This window comes from Penaeus chinensis, chromosome 10, assembly GCF_019202785.1.
Source record: "Penaeus chinensis breed Huanghai No. 1 chromosome 10, ASM1920278v2, whole genome shotgun sequence".
Classification (NCBI taxonomy): Eukaryota; Metazoa; Arthropoda; class Malacostraca; order Decapoda; family Penaeidae; genus Penaeus; species Penaeus chinensis.
Window position 1 is genome coordinate 34169645 of NC_061828.1, and position 12500 is coordinate 34182144.

Sequence of the window (12500 nt, forward strand, 5' to 3'; positions counted from 1 at the left end):
GGACCTCGCACGCATCTTCCTGCGCTTACGCTTCAGCCTGCGCATACGCTTCTTCCTCCACTGGAAAAAAAATATTTGTCCATTAGCGAGAAAGTTTATTATGCTGCAATTAACATACCTCATGGCAAACACTTCTTTACATGCTATGGTACAAATAAAAGCCTTTACCATCCACTAACTGCATTTACCACGAGATTGGAAAAAAAAAATAAAACCAACAATTACACTAACGTTAAAACTCCTCAAAAATATCACCCTAAACTCTCAAGGTACCTTTAGGTCGACATCAAAAACGGCAAGCGAATATACATGCGCTGATTTTACGTTCTATAAAAAGAAGGTTTCAGTAAAAAGTGAGTATGACTTTGCTACCCTTAAATATACAATTTAATAATAAGCAACTTGTAATATCTGAACCCCTCAGCTTTTTTCCCCCTTTCAGGTGGGGGCTCATGACTTTACCCAAAAATGTAAACAGCAAATGGAGGATAAACCATTCCTTGCTTTGACCAAGTTCTACATCGGGATAAAATGGTTACTATCTCACTTTCCTCCACGGTTATTCAACTTAACAGTATTGCTAAGATGTCGACTGGTTGGTTTAGAATTGAACTGGGTTAACAATGAGCACGAAGTCGCACCAAAACATGTAAAATATGAACACGTGACGTTACACTCCCAACACGCAGATGAAAAAGTTACACATTTTATATCCATCGAAATACTATTAATCTTTGCTTACCTTTGCTCGCATCTTGTCGCAGTATCAACTGTAACAAAAAGAGATCACGATTAGAATAGTTTCAAAACAAAATCTCAAGTATTATCACAGATGTTAAAGGATAAATCCGAAACACGGAGAGGCGTACGTCTTTACCTTGCGAAGGAGACGCTTGGAAGGACTTGTGTTGGTCCGGCTGTGACGTCATAGATTTCAAAATGTCAGCTTTAATTTTTATTTTTAATCGTCGGGATATTTTAGTTTTGTATATATTTTAGAAGTTCAAAAAATGATTAAGGTTTTTATATGAGGTATTTTATGGGATATTAATATCATACGTTTTGTTTGCATTTGTTATCGATTATCTTGCCATGGCTTTGAAATAGTGCTATTCATAAAACTTCCATCCGAATATCACTTCTTCCTTCACTTTTCTTTTCAGTTAAGGCAAATCAATCGTTTATTGAAAACTTGTTAGATAAAAAGAGAAGCTATTCATCATGATCATAAATACTTCAATTAGAATAATTACCGTTTATCGAGTAGTTGCGTTTCGTGTTTATCGAGTACTTGCGTCTTGTGCTGATTGTAAACATGTCAGACGCGGCGGGCCCCACTTACGCTAGTTTGACACCCGCTAACCCGACCATAATCAACGGGTTGGCTGGTGTCGACTTGCAGACGGGTCAACAGCTCACCACACACCAAGGCGTCATGAATCACAACGACCAAACGGTGGTGAACTCGGTGAATGTGGTGAACACAGTCGGGGTAGCTGGGACTGGCGCCGTTCAAACTGTGGCATCGCCAATTATGGCCACGGTTATTCCTCCAAATTCAGGGAGTCCGGCTCAGGCTAATGGTAATGCAACAGCGACTACAGGAGAATCTTCGGTTTCCTTAGATAGAAACTCTCTCGTCGCGGTCTTAAACTTTTTGAAGAAAAATCAGTTCAAGGTATGACCCGCCTTGGTTTCTCAGGAATGTTTTCATATAATTTAAAGCTAATCTTCTCGTTTATATACTAATTTCATATTTTGTTATTTCAGGTACACTTTGAGATGATTAAATTTCAGTCTTTGATTTTCTTCCTCTCTTCACTGGATACTTGCATAGATTCATTTTCCTAATAAAGTTTTCTTCTTGGCGTCTTATGCATAGTATTTCCTAACCCTACACCATCTAGGAGAACTCCTCCATTTTTTTCTTTCCGTTGTTTTCAAAAAGATAAATCTGTATGGTTTCTACTAGTAATATTTTTTTTTAATCTATGAAATTTCTAGCCTCATAACCTCAAACTCCTATATATACCTGTTATTTTGTTAACGTCAAATTACACATTAACATGTGTTCTGATACTCTTAATATTTGCCTGATCCTTTCTGCTTTTACTTCCCCTTCCCACCACACCCACCATTAGTTTCTCACCCTAGCTACTTAAGATGATTATTCTGTACATGAGTGGCTTAAGGTCTAGCCCTACCTTTGGCAACACTTTATAAAAAAAAAACCAATGCCTATAAAGTTGGAACTAGATAGAAATGTACCAGGTAAAGACTATTAACCTGGGCATGTACAAGATTAGTCTATAAATGAAATTATTTTTTATCTAAATTCACATCAGAATTATATAATCTTTGTATCATCTGTTTTTTTAATCTTTTCTTTTTTATCCAGTTAAAGTACTCTTTGGAAGAAGAGCACAATGGTAATAAAATATGATTAGTCAGAATTTAAAAATATTTGTTTTGTGAAATTCATCCATTTCAAAACAATAGACAAACTTTTCACAGCAATGTAGGAGTTCCTCGTATTCCTTTGTTTTGTTAATGAGGACTGCTTACCAACATTAAAGAAAATGATCTGTTTTACCCATAGTAGTATATCAGTTGTCCATAGACTATTTTAGTTTTATCCTCCATAGAGTATATGGTTTATTACTAGTTTAAGTTTGTCAGTGTTGACTGATTTATATGCAGATGTTATTGGGATATTAGTATCCATAATTTTACATCTCTAGTCCAAAATGTGTTTCCTCTATAAATATCATAAAATGTTGGTATATAATCATAAATACATTATTTTGTAAAACTATTAGACATTATCTAACCAGTGTTTACAAAGTAAAGGGCAATATTAATAGATTTTGAAAAATATGAAAAATTTCCATTATACTAACCTACATGCTGCCTTTAAGTAATTTAATTTATTTTTTGATAAAATGAAGGAAGCAGAGTAGTGGGAAATTGACTTCATTACCTTTAAGATTTTACAGTATTTATGTATATTATTTTTAGAAGACTGATCATTAGGATCAATTCCATTTTAATACATATTATTTGCTAGAAATATTAAAAGTATAAATAAGATTAAAGCTCTTTTTAAGCAAAAACAAGATCAGTTTTGATATATCCATGTACTTGATAGACATATCATGTATATAGAAAACAATAACAGTTATATTATGTAGAGTCTGTTTTTCTTTTTTAAGGAAAAGCAGTAATTTCAGTTTTCAGCATTAAACAAAACTAATAACTATTTTCTTGTAGTCCATAGAACGATAATATATAGAAATACTGACAACATTAGTTTTCTGTTGAAGTCTTTGTATTGTACACTCAAATCTTTTTCTGTATTTTTTTAAATTATATTCCTGAATTGTTTATGATTTATGTGCATTCTTATTTAGGTTATTATACTACTAAAAATCTTGTTTCTTTCCTAACAGGCAACAGAGGATTTGCTAAGGCAGGAAACCAATTTTTATGACACTGTATCTGACAGTGAAGGAGGTATTGGTGGTGATTCAGAGGTCACAAGTGTCTTGTCTGCTTATAAGAGTGAGGGAGACCCAGCTGAGTATGAAGATGCATACAAAAGTCTTCAGAACTTTATTGAGAAGAGTCTGGATGCATACAAGGTAAAAAAAAAATTAGCACTTGAATAATGATATACAGTCAGTTATACCATTTACATAATATGCTGTTTTATAAAATGTACTGCAACTATTAATCCATTGGTGCTGGTTATATGTCTTGACCTCTGGAGTTTTTCATTAATTCTGGATACACAGAAGGATTCACAAGTACCAAGTACCAAGGACTTGGTTAATTGGCTTTCTAAACTTCACCCGTTCCCCCATTCCTTGAATTTCTGAATTTTTTTCCTAATATTATTGTTTTTATTTATTTTAATGTTATTTGTATTGATTTTATTATTAACTTTTCATAGCAAAAAGAATCAAGGTAAACAGGTGAGATCAGGTAGGTCTAGTAACTGACTCCTTGGTGACAAAGCAGCTTTGAAGCTAATAATACAAAATAAAATTTTAATGTATAGTGCATGTATATATGCCCACCAAGTATCAGCAGGTTAAATGCCATGTGGCCATATTGTGCATAGTTTGTCCTGACAGGTATTTTTGGTTCTGATAAAAAAAAAATTCATTTATGAGTAACTAGGCATTTTCTGTAGATTTCATAGATATCAGTTTGACAATTGTTTAAATTTGTTTAGTTTTTAGATTAGCTGTAGCAAATTCTTATTTATATATATATATATATATATATATATATATATTTAGTTTTAACCAATTGATGCCAGATAATGGCATCAGTTGGTTTTGTTTTGTTAATCTCGTATATATATAGATGGCTTCAATAAAGTTTACTCACAAGGAGGCAGTTGCTAGGTCTATCTAATCTCACTAGTTTACCTAATTTTGTCAATAAGGAAGAGAGGAAAATTTCATTTCCCTTGCTATGTCTTTTTTAATTAACATTATTACTATTAATATTATCATTATATCTGTTGTACCTTTATAAATGGTAATAATGTAATAGAAACTAAAACTGATTCTCTGAATATTGAAGGAATTAGGATAACAAAAGATTAGATAGGGTTAATAACTAACTCTTTTGGTAATTAAGCTCTTCTGGAGCCAACTCTGTGTAGAACCATCTATGTATAGCCAAAATTAATAAGATTTATAAAAAGCACCGGTTGACAGTGCATATATACCCATACTCCCAGCATCAACAGGTTAAGAGATACCAGTTGCTAGTATGACTATAGACCTAGCAGAATTCTGATATCAGAATCCTGCTATTTGTGTTGTGTTTTTTTCCAAGCTGCAAATAAGGCCAAATTTTTCCGATTTCAAAAGGCTTTTTTTTCATATTCTAGGGGCTTAATTTTATTCCACATAATGGACTACCATCATTAAATATATTTACTATTCTTACCTGAATGAAAATGGGTAGACATTTTGAAAATATAATCCTCTGCCAATAAACAAAGATTTTATTTGTAATTGGTTAAAAGAAACAAATTTTTACAATTATCTCCCCCAAATGAGGAACTAAGTAAATTAATGTTCAGGCAGAGGATTGGTTCAGGGGGAGTAGGGGACAGGGAGGCAGGCAAGGAGGGATAAAACATCCAGACAGTATCATATTTATTAAGTCACTCTTACTGAATCCCAGTAAATTTAAATTGAAGGATAACTTGCTGTTGTTGTTGAGCATAAGATCTTGTATATAAAATGAGGCATTAGATGTAAGATGTTACGAGTTAAATGGTTTTGATAACCTACCTAGTAGATAATGAGTGGAGATTGTTCTGTATAACTTTGAACCCATTAGTGATTGATATTATGAGTTTTGGCTCTCTTTTTGGACATATTACAGTAATATTAAATAGGTTTAACATCAAACCTGAGAGTAAGGTATTGTAATTCAGTTGACTTTTCTGCCCATTTCCTAAGGTTTGTTAAATGAAAAGAAATAGTATTTTAAGCAGCCTTTTAAGTACTCCATATTTAAATTTGCCTACTTCATGAATCTACATGAAGACAAGACTTGAAAATCATAAGATGATATTTAATTAAATTCCCATTTTTTCCGTTATATGCATTATATAAGGGGCAACAAATCTGTAGATGTATAAGATTTTAGATTGTAAAGATAAACAACTATATTTGTTAAACTTCAACATTCTTTTCCTGGCAGCATGAAGTGGCATTGGTGCTCTTCCCAGTCTTCGTCCACATGTACCTAGAATTAGTGTACAATGGTCATGAGGAAGTTGCAAAATCATTCATGGAGAAATTTGGCAATACTCAGGAGGATTACTTTGAGGAAGATATGCATAAACTCTCTCTTGTTACATCAAGGGACCACATGACAGGATACCAAATCATGGATAACTTTCGGTGAGTCAGAACTATAGGGCATTCTTATATGTATAAGGTAAATTAAAAACATCTCTGTATTTTAACATTAATTTGCCATTATCATTGTTCTTGAATAGAGAATGAGAAAGGAAGTTAATGAACTTAGATAAGAAAATTTTACTAATCTTGGGAAATGTCATAAGTTTGTCTTTTCTCAATGGGTACACCATAATATTAGCTAAAATATATAAATGGAAAATTGCATTTTACTTTTCATGTGAACTGCCTGAAAAGTTTCTATCCTCAAAGAAGGGTACATAATAACAGTAACCAATATATATATATATAAATAGAAAATTACATTTTACTTATCATAGTAAATAGGCTCATAAGTTTGTCTTTTCTCACAGAAAGGTGCATAAAAGTATAAACTTAAATTATTAGTAATATTGATTTGGGAAGAACATATCAAGCAGGTCAACCTGATTTCACCTGTTTTTGCTTTTTCCTAGGTTTGGAAAGATTTTTAATTTTAATAGTAATAAAAACAACAATAATGATATTAGTATTAGAAATCAGGTGAGGCCTACTAATGGACTCATTATTGCCGGTGGAGCCATCTGTATGTAAAAAAAATTAAAAAAACTATAGTAGATAGTGCATTTACACCAATGGCTTAAGTTTTGAATAAGTTTAATTCATTAGACTTTATAATTATCCCATAATTTTAACATTAATTCATGCTGCCAGAAAAATGAATGTAATGTTCACAGTAGTATTGTTTTGGGAAATGTATGACACATAGATGCCTCCTCAAGGAGCTATTGATATCCTTGCTTTTACCATTATTGATATTATGATTATTACTGTGTTATTGACAATGCTAATATAAATATAATATCAAATTGAATATTTCTGAAGACCAAGGTAATGGGTAAACAGATGAGAGCGGTATGATTAGTAATTGACTCCTTGGTGATTAAGTATTTGTGGACCCATCTATGTGAAAATACAATTGACAAACTAAACTTTCTGTAGTCATGACACATACATACATGCTATTCCCAGTAGCAATGGGTTAATTGTTCCATGCTTAGTATAGAATAATATACTGTTAAGCGAAGAGTTACTGTTAATATAACTTATTATTACAATATTGAATTCTTTTTTACAGATCAAACCAGTTTACAGTGAGAATGTCAAGAGACACCTATGCGCACTTGAAACGGTACCTGACTGAGCGTGGAGGAGGACCTGTTGCAAGAATCATACATGACAGGCTGTACCTGGATGTTTATGAAGGAGTTCCTCGGACAAGAGCACAGGTTGGAGCAACAGCAGGAGCTCAGGAAGGAGAAGCACCCAAACAGGGTCAGTATTTGAAATATAAAGTGAGGTTGTGAAAATATTAGTAGATCATGTATATATCTAAAGATTCTTGGCTCTGAATGGTCTGTGAAAGGTTGTTTCCTTTTTGGCATTTCCCATTTATGAAGAAAAAAAAAAAAAAGTTATTATAGCCATTTTTATTGACGTATTCTTATTTTATCTTAGTCAACAAAACCAAAATCTATTACGGACTCCTGAAAGAGCCAGAGCTGCCAAACTTAGCAATGGAGGAAGAGGAGGGTGAAGAAGAGGGAGATAAGCCAAAAAAAAAGAAGCCAAAGAAAGATGCCCTTCAGAAGAGCAAGAAAAACGATCCAAATGCACCACCTACCTACAGAATACCCTTGCCAGAACTGTGAGAATAATATTGTAATGTATATTTGCCCCAGAAAACTTTTTTCTTATCAGCTTTCATCAATTTCCTTTTGCTATAGAACTTTTTCTTATTGGTAAGATGACCACATGTGTTTTGAATCACTGTAGACTATATTACATTTATGTAATGTGGGGAAAACTTTTTTTTTTCCCCTCGTATTGATTGATGTTGCTGTTCAAATTTAAGATTAGAGAGGAACTTCAAAAGATTCTTAAAATAGAGTTAAGAAGTCAGTTAAAATCTTATCAATCAGCCGTTTTAATTCTGATGTATTTATTTATTTTTTAGGCGGGATATTGATCGAATTGAAAAAGCCAAAGCGTTCAGAGATACAGTAAAGAGAGTCACACTAAACAGAGAGACTCTACCATCTATATGCTTCTATACATTTTTGAATGCAACAGGGAAGTAAGTAAAAGTATAAATGCAAAGTATTATTATTAAAGTATTTTGATTGGAGAAAGTTTGATTCATCAGTTTTATTTTATATATCTTTTAATGTTTTGTGGCAAAAGGTTTCATGGACTTTTGTTTTTTCAGCATAACAGGGGTTGATATATCGGATGATTCAAGCTTGCTAGCTTATGGCACAGCTGATTCTCAAGTTCGTGTACAAAGCATCACACCAAGCAAATTAAGATGTATGAAGTCTGCAGAACAGCTGAATGACATTGACAAAGATGCCGGTATGTACAAGTGATTAAACTAATTTTATTAAAGATTTTTTTGTGTATGGTATAAAAAGTTTTAGAAGATTAACAGAATGGTAGGGAAATTGAAACTTGTATTCTTCCAGATGACGTCTTGGTACGTATGATGGATGAAAGAACTGCAGATTATGTCCGCACTCTCCTTGGGCATTCAGGCCCAGTTTATGCTTGCTCCTTTAGTCCAGACCGTAATCTCTTGTTGACAGCAGGAGAGGATGGTACTAGTAAGTATTTCTATTGAAAAAAAAATCATATTTTATTAAAACAGTCCTATTTGAATTTATGCAAAGATACAATTTGATAATTTTACCTCAGTGCTGACAGTTAAACATTTTTATTTAGCTTGTCCAGTTTCAAGTCAGTGGTAGCAAATGTCAATAGTTCCAGTGAATGGGAACTGTCAAAAGAATTTCTAGCTACCAAAGAACACATTTAATCCATTTGCCCCTGATTTATGCTCTGTCCCCTGTATTTTTTTGTGAATGTTGTTACATACAGATGGCTCCACATGTGCTCAGCCAGCAAGGAGTCTATCAGAAGCACTAGTGACCAATCCTGATTTCCCCATTCCTTGAATTGGCAGGAAAATGTGTTTTTCTTATTAATACAGCTGATATTGATACTGTTATTATTGTTATTGATGTTATGATTATTCAGTTATTATTAAAATCTAGATAACATTTAAGACAATTAAATAATTCAAAAGACAATTTCCAAGAGTCGAGGAAAAGGGTAAACAGGTGAGATAAATAGGACTAATAACTGACTCCTTGGTGACTAGGCACTTGTAGAGCCATCCATGTGTAAATACAATAAACAAACTTGTATTACAGTGGCTATGGCATCTATTCTTGCTATACGGGGCAATTGGCTTAATGGTTATTTAATAACTTGATGTGTATATTTATATATATGCTTTTGATTTTTCATTTCAGTTCGCTTGTGGAGCTTGCAGACCTGGACCTGTCTTGTTGTGTACAAGGGTCATGTTTTTGCTGTATGGGATGTGAGATTTTCTCCCTATGGCTATTACTTTGCATCAGGAGGTCACGATCGGACTGGCCGTTTATGGGCAACAGATCATCATCAGCCATTAAGAATTTTTGCAGGACATTTTTCAGATGTTGATGTAAGTTCCTATTAAAATAAAAGAAAATGTATAGTAAATTCAAGCTATCTTGTAGAGGGAAAAATAAAAGGTCAGATTGGAGCAATAGATATTTGTTCATTTATTAATATATATATGTATATATATATTTTTTTTAGAATGGGTACATTGTGTCATTCATTTCAGAATCATACACTACATCTATCCTTGTTCCCTTTCCACTGCATAGCATTAATTTAGATTAATTTTTCCACAGGTTGTTCAGTTCCACCCAAACAGCAATTATGTTGCTTCTGGTTCTAGTGATCGCAGCATCAGACTTTGGGATGTTCTCAATGGAAATTGTGTTCGCGTTCTAACAGGCCACAAGGTAATTACATTTTAAATATTTTCTATTTAGGAGTAAATATTAGAATAGTCTTTCTGAGTATCTTTTATTGAGGAAATGTTCAAAGTACAAGTAGGCAAGAAGGAATACTTAGAAAAGAAACTTAAGTGTTTCATACACAAATGTAAGAGGACAAGGTGGCAGAAACTTGGACATATACAAAATTTCTAATTTGAGAAATAGGAAACAGTATATTGCTACAAGGGTGATAATTTGCTAATTGATGTAGTGTGTGAAAAGATGCTGTAATATAGGAGATGAAAGTGAGGGAAAGAAATGTTCAAGGATTGTTGATATGGCCAGAGGTGTTATCTATAATGTAGCTAATGACCAGCTCACAAAAAGGGAAGGAAAGAAATAAAGAGAAGGAAATCAGGGGGGGGGGGACACTACAACAGAAAGATTATCCATTCAACTTATTGACTATTCTAACTTTTCAGGATGTTATTGATGCCTTAGCATTTTCACCATGTGGGAGGTTTCTGGCTTCTGGTGGTGGAGACAAGCGTGTTTTAGTATGGGATCTGGCAAATGGGCATCTTATTGCTGAAATGTTGTCTCATACATCAACAATCTACACAATTTCTTTCTCAAGAGATTGTAATATGCTTGCTTCAGGTTAGTACTCTGTTAATTTTATGTTTATTTACATCTGTCATAGAGAACATCATACACACAAAAAAGAAAAGAAAAAAAAAGTTAAAATTTTAAAAACTAATTGCCCTGCCTTCAGGTGGACTGGACAACTGCGTAAAGCTGTGGGACTTCACACGTGTTCTAGAAGACAATCACGAGGAGGATGTCAGTGTATCTCACAATCCTGATGTTAAACGGGGTGAATCCTTGCTCTTGGGGACATTCCCAACGAAAAATACACCAGTGCTTGCAACACACTTTACCAGAAGAAATGTTTTGTTGGCTGCTGGACCCTTTGAGGGATGAAAGATTGTTATTTATAGTGTAGAGATGTGTATATTTTTTATCAACCTAAATGAACCATAGATGTCAGAAACACTGAACATTCAAGTACAACCAAAATTCTGTAAAGTGTTTGCAATAAAAGAGTAATCTAATTTGATAATTTTATTATTTATAATAGGTACTTTAACTGTACAAGATTGCTGTCTGACTTTGGGGTTCAGAGTGTACACATAAAGATGATCAGTTGTGCCTGGCTTGACTTTTGCAGATAATTTCCCAAGTGGTTGCCACACATCAATCAAGCACAAGAACATTTGCAATTCCAAGCACAACTGAGCAGAGCAAGTTTGACATGCCAATCAACTTTGACCTTAACAAAAATATCAATGAGGTTATCTTCAGTAAAAAAAAAAAAAAAAAAAAAAGAAAGAAAGAAAAGAAAAAAAATTATTATAAAAAAAATATGGAAAGACAAACCTCATCGACTAGTTGCACAAGGATCACGAATGCTGGTGTTACCAAATATCGATGGGTTAAATGCCTCACAATGGTCGTGCCAGGTGACCTACAGTCTGACCATCAAGTCAGAAGAGCATGCTTTTAATAAGCTTGTAAAATTATATACTTTGAGTAGCATTGTATAAGATGAAAATTATACCTATATTTCTAATACAATACTGAGGGCTCTTACAAAATATTCTGAAGATAAAAACATGAGACTGCAAGAATGATATTTTTAATGGCACACCACAGCTAGGCATTTTTGTTCATTACAGCACATAGTTAATTGGCCAGTTAGCATCATGTACCAAGATGCAAAAGGGATAATTGGCCATTAGCATCATCATGTACCAGGATGCAAAGGGGGTATGGAGGGCAGACAGATTAGACTTGGGCACTAATTGAAGCAAGCCACTTTGATATGCAGTTATAATAAAAATTTTCTCAAATGTTTTCACTGGGTTAATACATACATCCTGCCAGACATAAAGGGCTTCTAAAAGGCAGTTGCCCTATCAGACACTTAAACATGATAATCCTAATTTCACTAATTGGCTGCTAACTATCCGTCTAGCTACCCAAGTCTAATCCTGCCCATTATTTGACATTAAACAAAAAACAAAACAAAAATTTACAAGTGACATAGAAATTCTTCCCTACTTTATAAAAAGAAACTTAAATAGATAATATACATTATTATCACATGGCCAATCATGGTCAAGCATTAGATGGGACTGGACTTTTAAATGTGATGCTTTACCATGAACAAAAATGCAGCGAGTCCTTAACGCTCACTGTTCCATGTATGACCATGTTAGCTTTAAATCAACAGTGGTGACGACTCACACTTTATGTTCTCCTCGTTAGACTGATGGTTGGAGTTATGGGTAGTGAACCTGATACACATGACATGCAGTCAATATACTGTACAACACTTAACTACCATTCCATATATTACTGATAAGCCTTTATTAACATGACATTCTTCTCTCCTTCCACTTTGGTGAGCAGATTTTAGCGCTGGGGCATAAGATCTCACAATACATGACTTTTGTGAGAATGCAAGATAAACCACTCTAACCACATTGTGAACCTATTGTGTCCATGATTTTTTTTTTTTTGTTTTCTTAAAAATGTCTAACACTTAATATTTGCAAGATGGGTGGGTTAGGGAATATTAGCTACAAGAATCGATAAATAATGGGAATGACAA

General features: G+C 33.5%; 2 protein-coding genes and 1 long non-coding RNA gene across 4 annotated transcripts in view; 1 reads left to right on the forward strand and 2 right to left on the reverse strand.

Moving 5' to 3' along the window:
- Window positions 1–996, reverse strand: part of LOC125029994 — a 1712-nt gene extending 716 nt beyond the window's left edge. The window contains exons 1-3 of the long non-coding RNA XR_007115234.1: window positions 878–996; window positions 743–770; window positions 1–60 (exon numbers count right to left, since the gene is read on the reverse strand). The exon at window positions 1–60 is cut by the window's left edge and continues 43 nt beyond it. This is a non-coding gene — a long non-coding RNA (uncharacterized LOC125029994). The remainder of the gene's footprint in view (window positions 61–742; window positions 771–877) is intronic.
- Window positions 997–1277: 281 nt separating this feature from the next.
- LOC125029992 (transcription initiation factor TFIID subunit 5-like) lies at window positions 1278–10938 on the forward strand. Its single transcript, XM_047620200.1, has 12 exons — window positions 1278–1678; window positions 3450–3641; window positions 5731–5933; window positions 7069–7265; window positions 7449–7638; window positions 7948–8067; window positions 8200–8345; window positions 8456–8593; window positions 9305–9498; window positions 9734–9847; window positions 10306–10483; window positions 10599–10938. Exons 1-12 carry the CDS (start codon window positions 1316–1318, stop codon window positions 10805–10807), a joined length of 2244 nt encoding a protein of 747 aa, XP_047476156.1. The 5' UTR covers window positions 1278–1315; the 3' UTR covers window positions 10808–10938.
- Window positions 10934–12500, reverse strand: part of LOC125029993 (ras-related protein Rab-5B-like) — a 23631-nt gene continuing 22064 nt past the window's right edge. For both annotated transcript variants that reach the window (XM_047620202.1, XM_047620201.1), the window contains exon 6: window positions 10934–12500. This exon is cut by the window's right edge and continues 429 nt beyond it. The gene's annotated coding sequence lies outside the window, so the exon portion shown is untranslated.